At 36.6% G+C, this 16,245-nt stretch overlaps 1 protein-coding gene across 4 annotated transcripts in view; it reads left to right on the top strand.

Moving 5' to 3' along the window:
* IPO11 (importin 11) overlaps positions 1–16,245 on the top strand; it is a 193,646-nt gene that overhangs the window by 124,421 nt on the left and 52,980 nt on the right. For all 4 annotated transcript variants that reach the window (XM_040452231.1, XM_040452225.1, XM_040452244.1 and 1 more), the window contains exon 27: positions 4,807–4,928. In XM_040452231.1, coding sequence (XP_040308165.1) covers positions 4,807–4,928 — 122 coding nt within the window. The remainder of the gene's footprint in view (positions 1–4,806; positions 4,929–16,245) is intronic.

Genomic DNA, 16,245 nt, shown 5'->3' with positions numbered 1-16,245 from the left:
AAAAAAAAAAAAAAAAAAAAAAAAAGTTGAAAAAAAAAAAGTCATACAGAAAATTTTCTGTAATTTCCTATCTATGTTTCCATGTTATCTGAAATAATCATCATTTAAAAAAAATAGATGAGAAGAAAAGGCCACCTCCACGGTGTTAAATTTCATATTAAAGAGAAATCACAAACAGTGGCTATTGCTGGGACTGTTGGAGCCCGTTGACAGTGTGAAAGATTGAGGAAAGAGCTGTTATTATTGGTTCAGACTTCTTTCATTCCTGGTATTTAGAGCGTAAGCCTTTTATGGAACACTTCTTCTCTTTTCTCTTTTCATTTTTCATGACGAAGAGGACATTTGTTTTTCCTCAAAGAATTCAACAAAAACATGTCAAGCCATCATGTTTGAGCGTAGAGACGAAGGGAATGGAAGTGAATAAAATAGTATTCCAGTTCAGATGGCTGCTTTTGACTCTAAGCACAGTTTTGAAGAACATCAAAAATACATGCAGGAATTAATTAGGGCTAGGCAAATGAATTCCAGTAAATCCAGATAGCTTTGAAGCAAGCAAGGGTTTTGGAGATAGGTTGTCTCTTCTCAACACTTGAGAACAGTATGAGATAGTAGAGTAGGCCAAGTTAAACTAAGAATGATTTCGTATCTTTGGGAAAGGAGCTGGGTTTATTGCAGAAGCCACCATTAGAGTACTTTTTCTTCTAAGCATTTGTTGTGCGAAGTCTCTCAGGGTTACTTGTTTATATTGAATGAATGATGAAAACTTTTTATACTAATCACCTAATTTAGAGCTTAGAACTTTGGGGATATTGCGTGGTCTAGGGAAATTTACTAGAAAGTCACAGTATTTGTAGATGGGTTTTTTTGTTTGTTTGTTTGTTTTTTTCTCCTGAGGCATAGCCTCTCTTTTAGTATGAACAACTGTTGTGGAAGTCAGGGTGGGGGAAGGGCTTTGCAGGTGAGAATGTTTCACCATTCAGCATCTAGATTTTCATTTAAATTCTCTGACTTTAATTTATACCTCACCTTGCCTTCCTCTGTTCTTGGTTTCTTGAGTTGGAGCTTCTCTGATTTTAATTGTTCAGATTTTGTGTCTCTGAATTATTTCAGGAGTGGGAAAGGGGATCTACAAGGTTCTGATTGTTTCTTATACAGATTCTCAGCCAGTTTTCCTGTTTTGAGCTCTGTGCGTCACCTCTGCCTTCTTTGAGGCATGATGATTGCAGGATTCTGAGGACCACATCTGCTTACATTATTGTTATTTCCTTGGCAGGCAGCTTGGTTTCAGGCTTTGCTGTTCTGCCCAGTCACTTAAGATTGTTTCATGCACCGGCCATCCTCAAAACACTGTTGCTGTCTTTACCCAGTGTAGTTTCTCCTCTTGGACTCTATGGGATTAATCCTTTGCTTTTTATATTTCTTTACTTTCATTGTGGGATTTAGGGGATGGGGGAGTCCAACAAATGCCTATGTTCAGTACTAATTGATAATACTGCATTATGAAAACAAAATGCCCATATGCTTCCAGGATAGGTTTGCCTACAAAAGCTTACCATAATCTAGTTCTTGACTCCTTTAGCCTCATCCCTTAGCCTCATTTTGGAACTTCATGATCAGCTATTCACTGCGCAGATCACTTTTCACTTTCTTGAGAGCACTTACCTTCCTCTTGCTCCAGAGTACTTGCCTACATGCTGTTCACTCCCTCTCCCTTAAACACCCCGTCCCAGTCTCTCACCTTCCTTAAGCTTGATTCTTCATCTTGTTTCCTTCTGCCTTAAAACTAAAATCTTCTAGGGGTTCCTGGGTGGTTCATTTGGTTAAGCATTCACCTCTTGGTTTGAGCTTAGATTCTGATCTCACAGTTCACGGGTTTGAGCTCCACGCTGAGGTCTGTGTTAACATTGTGGAACCTGCTTGGGATTTTCTCTCTCTCTCTTTCTGTCTCTCTCTCTCTCTCTCTGCCCTACCCCAGCTCACACTCTCTCTCTATCTCAAAATAAATAAACTTAAAAAAAAAAACAAAACAACTAAGCTCCTCTAGGTAACTTTGCCTTAGTCTCCTAAGCTTTAGTTGGGTCTTTCTTAGGTATTCCTATAGTATTGGGAACTAAGCATTTATCATCAGGGCCAGGTTTGGGTGAGGCAAGCTCCTTAAATTTTGACCTCACACTTTTTTTGCTTCATCCTTGTTTTGGCTCTATTCATGTGTTCACAGGGTCAGCAGACTATGTATGGCCTATGGCCCAGATTCAGTCTGCTGCTTGTTATTGTAAAGTCTATGAGTTAAAGATGGTTTTTATAGGGATGTCTATGAACTGGGTGGCTTAGTTGGTTAAGCATCCAACTCTTGGATTCGATTCAGGTCATGATCTCACAGTTCGTGGGATTGAGCCACATGTCAGGCTCTGTGCTGACAGCTCAGAGCCTGCTTGGGATTCTTTCTGCCTTTCTGTCTTTCTCCTGCTTACACTGTCTCTCTTTCTCTCTGAAAATAAACAAATAAACAAAGAAAAAGAATGGGCTTTATATTTCCTAATGGTTGAAAAAAGAATAGTAGTGTTTACTGACACATGAAAGTTTTCCAAAATTTTGTACAGGAATACATCCATGTGCATTTCTTTACATATTGTTTATGACTAATGTTGAGAGTTGAATATTTATGACTGAGACAATAAGGCCCACAAAGCCTTAAATATTTACTAACTGTCCCTTTACAGAAAAAGCTTGCTGAGCCCCTGTGTTCGAATTGTTTATTTAAGTCCCCACACATTCACTGTTTTGTGCTGTTATTATTTTTGTAGTCAAGGAAATAAATGTATAGACTATGGAGACATCTGTCTTTGCTGATTGCATCCTTATTCCAACCAGATACTTTATTGTAGTTTTAGTTGTATACATTACATTTCAATGTTAACTTGATATTTGCTTTTACAATGGTTATGGTTTATTTTTTAAATCTTGCTTACTAGGTATTAATTGTAGGAAGTCTAGAGAGCCTCTCTACCATTTGTTTCCAAATTAAATGTGACTTGAAGACAAGTGATATATATCAGAAGTTACCAAATTGTCATGGTTCATGGCGCCCTTAGCGTGTCTATAATATTTTCACGTGCTCATAAGCCAGAAGAAATAAAAATATCTCATGGTTTCTCTTATTAACTGGTTGGCTCCATGCAGCTTAATATGTACTTTAGTCCTAATAATTTAGTAGTTAACTGAAAAACAATATATAAGTCTAAAGAAAGAATAATATATTTCATTCTTAAATTGCCATAATTACTTACTAATGGAATATGTATGCTTATTGGGCACCACTCAGATTCTCAAACTTTGGAGTCAGATTGGACACCTGCAACTTCATTTTGTTTTACCTGGATTTCTGAGTAGTACTTCCCAAAGATAGAAAGTCATCATAAAGAAGAATTCTTGTGGTATCTGACAGATATTTCTCTGTGTCTCTGAATAATTATAAGCCTTTTGTGACTTCATTGCATCCTAGGATGCAGCACACAGTTAGCAGAACTCATATAAGTAATTGTCTTGAACATGTGTTTCCTTGACTGTTTATTACTTGTACAAAGTTGAAGTATTTCTAGGAAAACATGTAGAGGCATATAAGAAGAACAGTGTGGGAACTTAAGGTTGATTTTATATTCCCCAAATCCATGAAGTAGAGATGTTGATAGTAATTGCATTTTTTCAAAAGTACTATAAGTGGACAAGTGTTTATAAGCAAACCCTGAGATTGACTTTCAGTCACTATGATCAGTACAGTTGGTTGTGTTTTCCTTGATAGGTTCTAACACTTTGAGTCAACGTTCTCCAGAAAAAAGAGAATCTTTTGTGTGGAGAGAGATGTGTGTGCATGTATACACATCACACACACAAGGATGAGAGAGAATATGAGAGAATGGAGGGGGAGGAGGCAGGGGGGGAGTGATTCTAAGGAATTGGCTCACTTGATTGTAGGCGCTGGCGAGTCCTAATTTTTTAGGAAAGGCTGAAAATTGAAATAGGATTTCTGGGTTATAGTCTTGAGGCAGGATTTCTTCTTTTCTGGGAACCCTTAAGTTTTGCTCTTAAGGGGAAATTCCCTGATTGAATGAGGCCCAATCCACATTATCTAGGGTAATCTCTCTTTTCTTTAAAGTCAACTCTTGGTACATGTTAATCATATCTATAAACTGCTTTGACAGTAACATCTAGACTAGTATTTGACCAGACAATTGGACACCTTAGCCTGGCGGAGTTGAAAGGTACACTTAACCAGCACACTTAGCAATTCTGTATTATGTTGATTATTTTTAATGTAGCATATAAATGTCCTGGAAACTGATTTATTTTTCTTTGAAATACTGCAGGTTGAGGTTACAACCTATCCTTTCCTCTAAAAGTAGCGACAAATCAGTCCAGCAAATTACGCTTTAAATATTTAAACATCTAATCACCCAAGTGAATAACTATAACCTAAGTACAAGTTGACAATTTTGAAAAATGAGTGTACTTTTTTAGTGTGCCAGGAGTGTATTGGATTGGTGATTTATTAAATGAAATTACTAAAATCTAAATCTATTTAGATCTCGGAATAAGTTGGCTCTCAAGATTAATGAGAGTCATTTTTCCGGTTTGCTCAAATTATTCCTTTCCAGCTCCAGGCTTGCCCCAAAGTCTTGTATTTCAGTTCTGTCATTTGCTGGAATTGAACTTTAACCACACCTTGTGAGGTCTTAGCCTTTAACAGTAGTGCTCCGCAAGTAAATAGCATTTCATCTATTTTAAGATGCCTCCTGCTCTTTTTTTCAGATGGATCAGCTTTTGGGAAATATGATTGAAATGTGGGTTGATCGAATGGACAACATTACGCAGCCTGAAAGAAGAAAACTTTCAGCTTTGGCTTTGCTTTCTCTTCTGCCATCTGATAATAGGTGAGGAAATGCTTTTTAATACTTTTGTTTCTTTAAAGCATCAAAATATTAGCACTATCTTTGGCCGTTGGTATTGCTGCATGTTGCTGGGCAGTGTTGTATTATATATATATGTGTGCTAATTTTGTTAGTAGACCGTGATGGGACAAGTGTTGGTCTAGATCTAAAAAAGATGTGAATGGGAGTGGTGGGCACTTCACTTCAACTTGGTCATGTTCATTTCATAATTTATGTCACTTTTGTCTGAATTTTCATTTTTTTATAATCAGATTTTACTACTTATTTTAGGTCCTCTTTTTTGTATAAGGTCAACGTGTAAAATTATGTCAGTAGCACTTTATAAAGTATCCTCCTGGTAATTCAAAAGAATGTTACATAATTTGTTGTTACTTATTGTGCATTATCTCTAAAGAAGCTTGCAATTTCTTTTTTCTCTTTGCATAGCTAAAGTCATTTTGTTATAGTTTACACACTTTGTTAAAACTTTCATTTCCATAAAGCAAATATAAAATCCTTTGATTTGGACGTTAAACAACACTATCAGTTTTTTTTGTTTTTACCCCTTGTCATTGTGGAGTTTGGCATTACCTCTTTCTTTCTTTCTTTCGTTCTTTCGTTCTCTCTCTCTCTCTCTCTTATTAATTTGAAAATTTTTTTATTTAGAGAGGGAGGGAGAGCACAGCAGGGGAGGGACAGAGAAAGAGGGAGAGAGGGAGAGAGAGAATCCCAAGCAGGTTCCACACTGTCAGCCAATGCGCCCAATGCGGGGCTCAAAGTCACAAACTGGGAGATTATGACCTGGGCCGAAATCAAGAGTTGGACCCTTAACTGACTGAAATGCCCAGGCACCCCTGTTTTTTTTATACTTTTAATTTTAAAGGTGTAAAGCAGGCCTTAAAATTGATTTTGTGTGAGAATAATAAACTAGATCATTATGTCTTAGGGAACTTTAAGAACACTTGTATCCTAATGATAAGTTAGGATAAACTAAATCCTGTAAAGAACTGAAATAAATCCACTTAGCAGGTGTTGTTTATTTCTGATATGGTAGTTTGAAATAAGCCCACAGGTAGTTGTTTTGTCCTAACACCATAGCAATAGATAATTATTGAACACATACTGTAATGCTGTATGTCTTTATATATTGCCACGTGTTTAACATTTACATCTCATTCAATTTTTAATACAGTCCTGAGGTATAGGCATGAATATTTTCTTTTTATAGAGCAAAGAAATAACTTGAAGATGTAAACTAACTTTCCTTGTGTGTGGCATGTGGCATAACATAAGGCATATTTTGAGCTGGCCCCACTGGATGCCAGGACTTGTTCCTTTAAATACAGAGTGGTGCTCTTTCTTAGGTGGACGTGCACAAGACCAACATATTTCCTCACTCTGAAATTGAGTGGTATCTTACTGATTTCTGAAGACCAAATTCCAGCTACCTGTGTTTCTACTTCTGTTTTCCTTTCTTACTGGAGAAACAGTGACTTGAGAGTATTTAGGCCTTTAACATGGAAGTGTTAAAGAACCTCGTCTTGGACAGTAGCCAACACTGTAAACATTTGTTGAATAAATTAATGAATGGAAAAAATATGAAGGTTAATAAAGCATGTTAGAGTTGTCTCTAACCAAGTACTGAAATTCTTGAGGGTAAATTAGAGATAACACGTTAAATGCAGAAAGATACCAGTGAACCTCTCACCTCCAGTTTAGAATCACTGCTTTCAAGAATGACCATTTGGGAAATTGTTAAACTCTCCTTTACCCTAATCTAGTTCTGGTTGAGAAATTTGGTAAAAACTATAGACTTCGGAACTACATTGAAATCTCATTGCTAGTAGTGACTTGCTGATGACCATGACCATCTTACTTGACTTACCTGTGCCTACATTTCCTTGTTTTTAAATTGCAGATACGTTCCTAGTGAGAGTATTGTAAAGATTAAATGAGTTTATATATGTAAGGTCAGACTATTTGGATAGATGAGGTTAGCTGTTCTTATTTCTTTCCTTTCTTTCTCTCTTCTTTTCTCACCTATTCATCCATTTACTGCAGGAAAGAGTTCAAGAAGCCTAAGTCTCTTTGTGTACGTGCACTCATTTTTAATTAAGTACATTTTCAGGTCTATTGAGTGTCTGATATCCTGTTCATTAATTCATTTTTAAAATGTGTATCAGTGACATATGTTCTAAGGAATGTTACTTTCTGCTTGATGATGTTTTATAGTACTCTGCCTTATCCCCAGCCTAAGGATATCTGCTGTGTAAATTCTTGTTCTATTGTCTTGATCACCTTCTTAACATAGTGCAATCTTTTTTTTTTTTTTTAAACTTATGCAGTGCACTTGTCTTGAGTCATTTTTGTTTCCCTCTTCCTTTCTTTAGCTGGAATAATTCCAGGTTTGAATATCCTGCCTTTCTTAGGGTCATATTTATATGTAGAGGAAGCAGTATTTTCTTCATTTCATTTTTATATGACCATAACATTGTTTACATATATTTCCTTTAATATTTTCCAAAAAAATTTCTTCCAAAGTCATAGATTAAACAAAACTACTACTTGGAGATGAGAGTAATCAAACTTCACTTTGACTGTCTTCTCTAAAATAGCAATTCATCTTCCACCTTCAAAGACACATTTTTATAATGCGATTCTAAGCATTTCAGATGTAAGTGTTCTTTGAGAGCAAGTATTGCAAGAATTTTGACCTTTATTTTTAGATTTAACGAAGTCACCAATATTTAACATAAGCTAGTTGAATAATTAAAGAGATTGGCAAAGCTGCGTGGTTTTTAGGTATGATAGCTTGCTTTCCGGGAGAAATTGCCTTTATAATATACTCCTCTGAGTATCAGATTTACTAAATCTGCTTAGATTTGATACTTGATACCTCTCCATAATTCTCATTTATCTCAAAAATAGTATATATAATATCTACACTTGAACATTAATTATTATTTAAGAAAACTTTAATACGGTTTCTAAGATAAGTCATTTTACGACTTTTAAAACGTTAGACTAGTTGAATCAAGGTAACAGTTTCCAAAGAGTACTATTTTGGTATAGTTTAAACATATTTAAATTAAAGGCAGTTTACAGTTTTTAAGTTGTAGACATGTTGCTTCACCTGAGTTATACTTGGCTTAAACTGACCATTTCTAAATGAGTATTTAACTTTATAGAATTTTATTTTCATCCCTTAAAATAGGATGTGTTTTTCTTTTTTACTTCCAGGTCATATATTTTTTTAAATATTTTATAGTATTTTCTTTTATTTGCAAATCGTTGGCCTAAGATCTCAGTAGCTTTTCTATAGTGAAAATCAGTTCTCAATTTTTTGTCTTTCCCAAGAAAAATGTCTTAGAAACGTGTGTGTGTGGGGGGGGGGTGTAACAACTTTATTGACATGTAATCCATAGACCATACAATTCACCCACATAAAGGGTACAACTCGGTCGTTTTTAGAATTTTTCATGGAGTCTTGCAACCATCACCATAGTTGGTTTTAGAACATTTTCATCACTCCCATAAGGAAGCCTGTATTCTTTTGCAGTCTTGATTCTGTCATCCCCCCAGCTCAAGGCCTTAGAGCAAGGGCGGTGAGGGTATTAGGGACAGAGCTGGGTGGAGAGTAGAACATACATCCTAGAAAGACAGGCCTGCAAGGTACCGTTCACTTTTCTTCTCTGCAATGTATCATGCAGTTAATAGTTTCCATCTAACAGTATTGCTAAACAATACTGTTAAAGATAAGCTACTAATTGTCATGTGGGGATTTTTTAAAAATCCATTTCACTCCTGCCCAACTTGTCACATGCTGAAAATGCTAGGATTCAGGTCTTGAAATTGCGATCTAGTGTTTGCTTGCCTGTTTGTTGCCAGCATTCATGCTTTGCTTATTCAGTCATTTATTGGTTCAGGAGACATTACTAAATATGAGTGCATCGTTAGTAGGTCCTGAGTGCTTTAAGTAAAGTGCAGGTTTTATTTTTATTTGGATATGGCGAGGCCATCAGATCAGGGGAAATGGCCATTGAAAGATGGTTTGTCTTTAGCAGTTCCCAAGGGGAGGATGCCCTCCACACCACACAGAACCACAGGGAAGCACCAGGTTGGTCTGGAGGCACAGGGAGTCGGGGGACAATGTGGGCATGAACCTTTCTTGTGGTTTCCATGGGAAGGAATGGGAAAGCGAGGGCGAGGAGGTTTAGGATGGGAAGTTTAGGCTGGGCTAGTTTAAATAATTTCAGTAGGCTCTAGGGTATAGGCACTTTTGCCACTTGTGTGTTACCTGGCCCTTTGGTGATTAGAGCAGGGGGATAGTGGCTCTAAGTGTAAGAGCCTGATGAAAGAAGTAGTGGAGTATGGGCTCTGGATCAGATGGTTTGCATATGGAATGTATGTCGGAAGGCAGTCATTTACTATCTCTAGGAATTGGCTAGCCCTGGGAGGGGCATCCTTTCTAGGGTCATCAAGATCGCATCCGTCAAACCATCAGCATACAGAAAATAACCCATGATTAATACACTGAGTATTAATCAACTTTTGTTCTTAACACCACGCTTAACACCTTAGGGGGTACACAGTAAGTTTATTGAATGAATGAAGAATGAATGTAATACTTAGACTACAGTCATGGGCCATTTTTTCTCCCAACTAAATACATTTTTCTGAACTTCCAAAGAATGTTTGTGCCTGAAAAATTGAGCCAATTTGATTTCTCAGTTTGTCAGTCCTGGTAGGAAGTGTAGCATACTTTTTGGTCACTGTATAAAGTACTATTTGAGGTAGATAGATCATTCTTCACTTTTGCCCTGTTAGCACACCTAATTTAGCAGACTTAAAAAGGAAAGTTTGTAGATTTGTAGATTTGTTGTGTTGTTGCAAATTAGGGGTTCTTTGAATGGAACTACTTAGGAATATTTTAATGTGTTAAATTAATTGTATATATGAATTTTGTTATCTGCCTGTCAATACCCTTTCCAAGAGTATAAAATGAATCTAGATGTATTTACTTTGAAAAGGATGTATATTTCACATTTAAATTAGTCATTTGAGCATTAAATATGTTTTTATAAATTCAGAAAAGAGGTAGTGTGAGATTGTGGGATTTGGAATTAAGGTTTCATTCTAACACTTGGGAAAAGTGAGTCTCTCTGAAAACCAGTTTATATAATGAATAAGATAATTTATACTGTTCTGTACTGCTACAATTAAAATATGCATATGATATACAAAGAGTATAATTAAATTCTAAGCCATTTAACAAACATTAAATAAATGCTGAAAATCTTTGTGCATCGTTAATTGTTTTCATTGTAATGCTAGTTAATTTTGAAATGAAAAGCTATTAGTGGACATGTTTGTTTATACTAATTATCTGTGTCAATTTCAAAAAGATGAGAGTCTTCAAGATTGATTGTTTCTAAAGTTGATTAATCAAAATCTCAGTTGCTAGTGGATTGCTCATTCTATTGGGCTGGATTAGACTGATGGGTAATTTTACTTATTTATTTATGTATTTATTTTGAGTGATAGGTAATTAAAACACCAGATTCCTATACATTGTATAGGTCTGATTTTATAAATGGGTTCCTGATAGTAGGTTGAGCTATTATGGGAAGTCAAGTTACCAATTAAAGTTACATTGTCTCTGTTGCGACAGAAAAGCTGTGTAAGTTTCTGTATCAAACTCTACAGTCCAGATAAGAGAGGCCAATTTGAGAAGACTGATGGGAAACATACTTTTCCTCTACTTTTTGTGTGAAATTGATAAGATGATCAAGTCGTGGTATTTCAGGTGTGCATATTCTACTAAGTTTAGAGTGGGAGTGGCTGAAAGCACCCTTAGTGATAACTCTACCCCTTAGAGTTGAATGATCATTCTCCCTCCCTTTCCATGAAATTTAACTGAACATCTCTGCAATGCTAGATGGTGAGATTACCGTGAGGAGCAAAACAGATGCAGTCCTTACCCTTGTGGAACTTAAAGTGTAGGGTTTTCATTTTGTGTGTGTGTGCGAGTGATGGTTGCTCTTATTATTAATTTTTTCGTCAAGATTTGCTTGAACTGATTTCTAATGTAGTGTGTATTATCTCAATATATAGAAGTTTGTGCAAAGGGCAGTAAGGTGTCACTGGGAAAGTTGTTTAGAAATTTTATATTGTCAGAGTCGAACATAAAATGAGCAATCGTTATAGGATGTATTGAATGGTGACTCTTTACTTCTCTCTCATTGTTAGATAAGGAAAATAAAACATGTGTAAGATTACTTGGGAATTTCAGGACCTTGCCTGGTGAGGTTCTACTCCCTGTCTTCCCTTTGACTATATGGTTTACAAATGGGATATATACCCTTGGCTTTTCAAAAAATAATCTTTGGCTTATGAATGTTTTCCTTTGTATGCAATCCAGTATAGTTTGTAGTAATGACTGGTTATGATCATTTCATTTCATCTGGGAAAACCCCTCTGTGATGCAGCTTTTAATGATTTTGTCATTCGACTAGGCTGTGCATATGTATTTTTTTGGGTCTTGCTGTGAATTTATAGGCTGGTCTTCTTTGCAGACATAAATTGAATAAGATATTTACTTTTGAGCTGATTAATATTCATAAACTGAATTTTGTTAGCTGTAATCTAGCAGAAGTTGGAGGATGTAGACAAGGTGGTTTAGGAAGATGAACGATGGATGCCATACTCACAGGTTCACTGCCTTTATCTGTATACAAAGCAGTTTTGAGAAAAAAAGAGGTAAATGACTTATTCCTGGGCTTGCTGATTTTGTTGTTATTGTTGAAGGGTTATAATCCTTTTAAAAACTTCTTTTTTAAAGCTGAACGTGAATTTGTTTTTCTGTCAGTGCTTCGAAATCCCTTTGTCCCTCCTTTCTTACCCCCAAAATGTCAACCCTTTGTAAAGTATTTTGAAGTGTTTTTGTCCCCTTACCTTAGAATTTGAATGGAAATAGTCCATTTTGGTTTTTGTTTCCAGTAAAAATCACTTTACTCTTAAAACGTAGCAGAACTAAAATGCCCCCACCTTCCTTTACTGATATAAAGCCTGTGGTACTGATAAAACAAACATTCAGCAGTATTTTTAAAATTCTGATTATGTGCTGGAGCACCCTGCTGTGCAGTGGTGATAGGTGCCACTACACCTTGAGGATGCTGGTGGGCATACTGGTCAGTGTACCCTTGCACCTTAGAATGACTCTTTGTGTCTTCTGTCTCCTGTCCTAACTACTAGGGAAAGCTCTTGAATGCTTGTGAATATGGGACTACACTCTCCATATCTTCTGTATCTAGGACCAGTGCCCTGTCTACAAATTAAAGGTTTCTGACAAACCGGTTTCATAAGGTGGCCCTCATCTCACACTCAATACTCTTAACTGATCAGCAACCATTGTATAGCAGTAAACTTATTTTAAACATCTCGCACAAGAGACCAAACTATAGTCAAATAAGAGGACTCTAAAGGTGCAGGATCTCAAACTGTTTTAGAATGAGATTAAGAGAAGTTAGTGAATGAGAATGAGCTATTGGGTGCACGCCCTCAAAGTGGCCCTCAAAGTGGCTGAAGCCGTAAAGGAAAATAATTGTCCCAGAGCAGCTAGCTCCAGCAAGGGGACAAAAGGAGTACAGTCACGAGTCCTGTGTACTTCCTGGTGTTTCTTGTGCAGCCAGTATACCTCTGTCGCTTGAGGAGCATTGTACTTTGGCAGATTCTTTCCTTGAAGTGCTTTCACTCCATACAGCAGTTTCAGAGAGAAAAAGACATGGTGTGATGGAGAGGAAAGCTAAATTTGGGTTAGGTGTTTGCTCCACCTACTGTTGATGTGACATCGGACCCGTTTTCGCTTTCTGGTTCTTAATTTTTTTCATGTCTCCTGTGAGGCAGTAGTACTAACCAGCAGCTCTGGGTTATTTGGAGGCTAAATTGGACATTGTATATACCATGCCCATTAAAATGTTGAAGGCATAGGAGTGTTAAATGGTAAGTGGTGAAATATTAGTCTTTCAATCATTGCTCTAATCTTATCTATTAATACTGCTAATACTAATTTTATTACTATCAGTCACTTTGACCAAGTGTGTGAAGGTAGCAATTTAGGCTTTCCTGAAGCTGTCCATCATTTACTGTGAGGCTTTCTCCCATTCATATTGTTTCCATGTGATGCCTGCCGACACTCTTCATTTTTCTTGTTCATTCGTCATTGCTGTTGCCTCCATTTCACCTTTCAGAAATTGGCAGGCTTTCAGCCCAGGAAGAAGCTTTCATTGGCCCATCTTTATGCAGTAGTTGTATAGAGTTGATCCTCAGTTTGTATTTGCCAGACATTTACAATAATCGTTGAATGTGCAGCCAGACAGCAGCATGTGCTACTTCAGTTAGCACTCACTGGTGATGGAGCCCTTAAACCCCCATATTTATTACAAGTCATGGAAAAAGGTTTAGAGTAGAGGCTATAGGTTGAAGGGAAACTAGAGAAAGAGGGTAGAATTATAGGTGGTAAAAGGGCTCCAGTTTGGTTGCTTTACCTGAAATCTTTGCCATCCTTTGACATTTTTTATTTGTCTTCCATTTTTTTTATTTGTGAAACTCCTTCCACTTTCTCTGCCTACAGGTGATTTCTGCCTTCTTGAAATGTTTTTACTGAATCATACATTCATTGTTGTGTAGCGCTTGCTCTGCTTCTATGCTTGCATTTTACATATCTCACCTCCTGGGCTTTTTGGAGGTTAGGCCCATGTGTTGAGTGAGAACATACAGTGAAAGGCTTAAGGTCCAGGCCCTGGGACCACACTGGGTGGATGTGAATCCTGGCTTTTGGATTCACTGTGTGACCTTGAACAAGGTATTTAACACATTTCTATCCTAATCTATAAAATAGAGCTAAACTGTTGGATTGTTTTGTGTGTTAAGTGACCTAATACATGTAAAATACTTAGACCAATGCCTAGGAAGTGGTATATACTCAGTAAATCAATTCTGCCTATGGTGATGATAATGGTGTACACGTTTTTGTTGTTACTGTTTTTTTGTTTTTTCCTCTGCTTAACACCAGACATAGGGTACTTGCTTACAGAATAGCCTACATGGTATTATTGTAATGAGTATGTCAACTGAACATTCATTGTCTTATAGGACCCCTTTGAGCTCCTTCAGATCAGGGGCCAGATGTTTATCTTCAGTACCCTTATAATCTAGCACAATGTTTGACACATTAGTGGGCTTTCAGTAATTTACTGAATTGGATATATTTGATGGGGATAATGTAACCAGTTCACTGTGCTCTGCTCAATATTGGACACTTCTGAACACCCAGTTACTCATGTCAGAAACTTGGAAATTATGTTTGATAACATTACCTCTCAGCATCCTCATTTAATCTGTCACCAAAGCAGTAACTTTTAAGATCTATACGATCTATAAGACCAGAACTTTTAAGATCTGTAAGATCAGTAGCTACATAACATAGGTGGTTATATATTGAAAAGATGGTAATAGAATAATTGTTCTTTTATTTATGCCTTCTTGTAATGGAATTTCTAAATGGAAAAGAAAATAGATTTGTACTGATACCTGAAGTAGGAGGTTATTTGAAGGCAGTATTAATGAAGGTTCTACAAGAGGTGTGAGAGGAAAAATCATTCATTGAGTCAATTTCCTGGGGGAAAAAGGAGGAAGCCCTTTTAGGAGGCTGAGTGTCCTGTTCAGCAATAGTTCTAATGAAAATCACTAGGAATCAGAAAAGGAATATGAGGACCCATTTTGATGTATTATTCTAGAGCAAAATCAAATGTCGCAGTTCAAATTGGGGAGGATTATTATCCCTTGGGGATGATATGAAGATTTCACCAGAGGATTGACAGCTCATGAGAAGATTTTAAATTACCTTAACAATGTAAATTGGCTGTGAAATAATACTAATTAAAGCAGGGGGAAATATACCTTCCAATAAGTGCAGTGGGAAGCTGGGAAAGTTGAGTTCTAATCTAAAAATTTAGTGGCCAGTTTTGCCATTAATTAGTGATGTGCTCAATACCAAGTAAGATGAGGAGGTCTCTGAATTCTGTTACTCTATCACCCTTTTGTGAGGTTTTGATTTCTGTGTTCTTCTGTAGGTGTGATCACTTGTTTCTAACAGCTGCAGCCCCTATGAACAGAAAGGCTAAACTTTGTTTTTCTGGATATTAGATTTTTGCTGGATATCATCCTGAGACCTATGATGTATTGTTTAGAGTTATTGTTGGTTGTAGTCACTTTAAGTTTACCTCAGTTTGTGCAATATGAGAAATACAAAATGTATTTTATTTTGTCACTTTTATTTAGTGTGTAATTTGCATTTTATTTCTAAGACCTAATAAGAATAAATAGTTTTGTCTGCTTTGGATATTTCTGGAATGGAGGACAAAAATTAATTAATGTTCTGATCTTATTACCTTGTAATTTTTCCTCTAAATTTTTCTTTGTTGTTGGTGGACCATTTCTCTGACTTCTTCCACACTGTAGGAGAGGAAAAAGTTTTCCTCCATTGTCTCATACTCTGTGGCTGCATTTGAAAATTAAACTGACAAAGACAAGATAACAGGAGAAAAGCATACAAATTTAAGTTTTTCATGACACGGAAGCCTTCAAAAGGAAATGAAGATCCCGAGGGATTTGTTAAACCTATGTGTTTTTATGCTAGATTTGATGCAGAGTGGAAAGTTGTGGAAAGATAATGATAGGGCACCGGGTATGAAGTAAGTGTAGCAAACTGGAAATTTTGCAAGGCCTGTTTGTTTGGATTCTTCTCACAGTTCTCTTTGTCTTTGGAGATAAGGATGCTCCTTTTCTCCCACCATAGTGGAGGGCACCTCTCACATGAAGTTTTCATGACCTCATCCAAGAGTGAAGGACAGATGATAATGGGGTGTGACTGGGTGTAGGGAAGGTCACAGAGAGTCCTTCTTGCTTCTCCCTTTTTCTCATACTCCTTCAGTTTAGAATATTCAGTATGTCAGGGTGCTGTATTGTGCAGTAGGGTATCCTGAATCCCATCCTAACTCTTTAAGTTGTATGACGCAATTGAAAACTCCATGAGATAGATGTACCTCATTGTACTTTGTGTGTTTTGGAAAATACTAAACACGAAGCAGACTTGAGAAATCTAGCTCTTATTCCATCTTTACCTCTAATTCGTGTCATCTCTCTGTCATTTGGAATTTTTGGTGGTGGTTTTCTAATTGCTTTATCCACTCAATAGCAATAACAATAGCCAGCCACAAAAGATAGTTGTGAGAAATGTAAATCATTTTGAGAAAAAATC

The sequence above is a fragment of the Herpailurus yagouaroundi genome, unplaced genomic scaffold (assembly GCF_014898765.1).
Source record: "Herpailurus yagouaroundi ecotype Mexico unplaced genomic scaffold, PumYag 29, whole genome shotgun sequence".
Taxonomy (NCBI): domain Eukaryota; kingdom Metazoa; phylum Chordata; class Mammalia; order Carnivora; family Felidae; genus Herpailurus; species Herpailurus yagouaroundi.
This window is presented reverse-complemented; position numbering and strand designations above follow the sequence as displayed.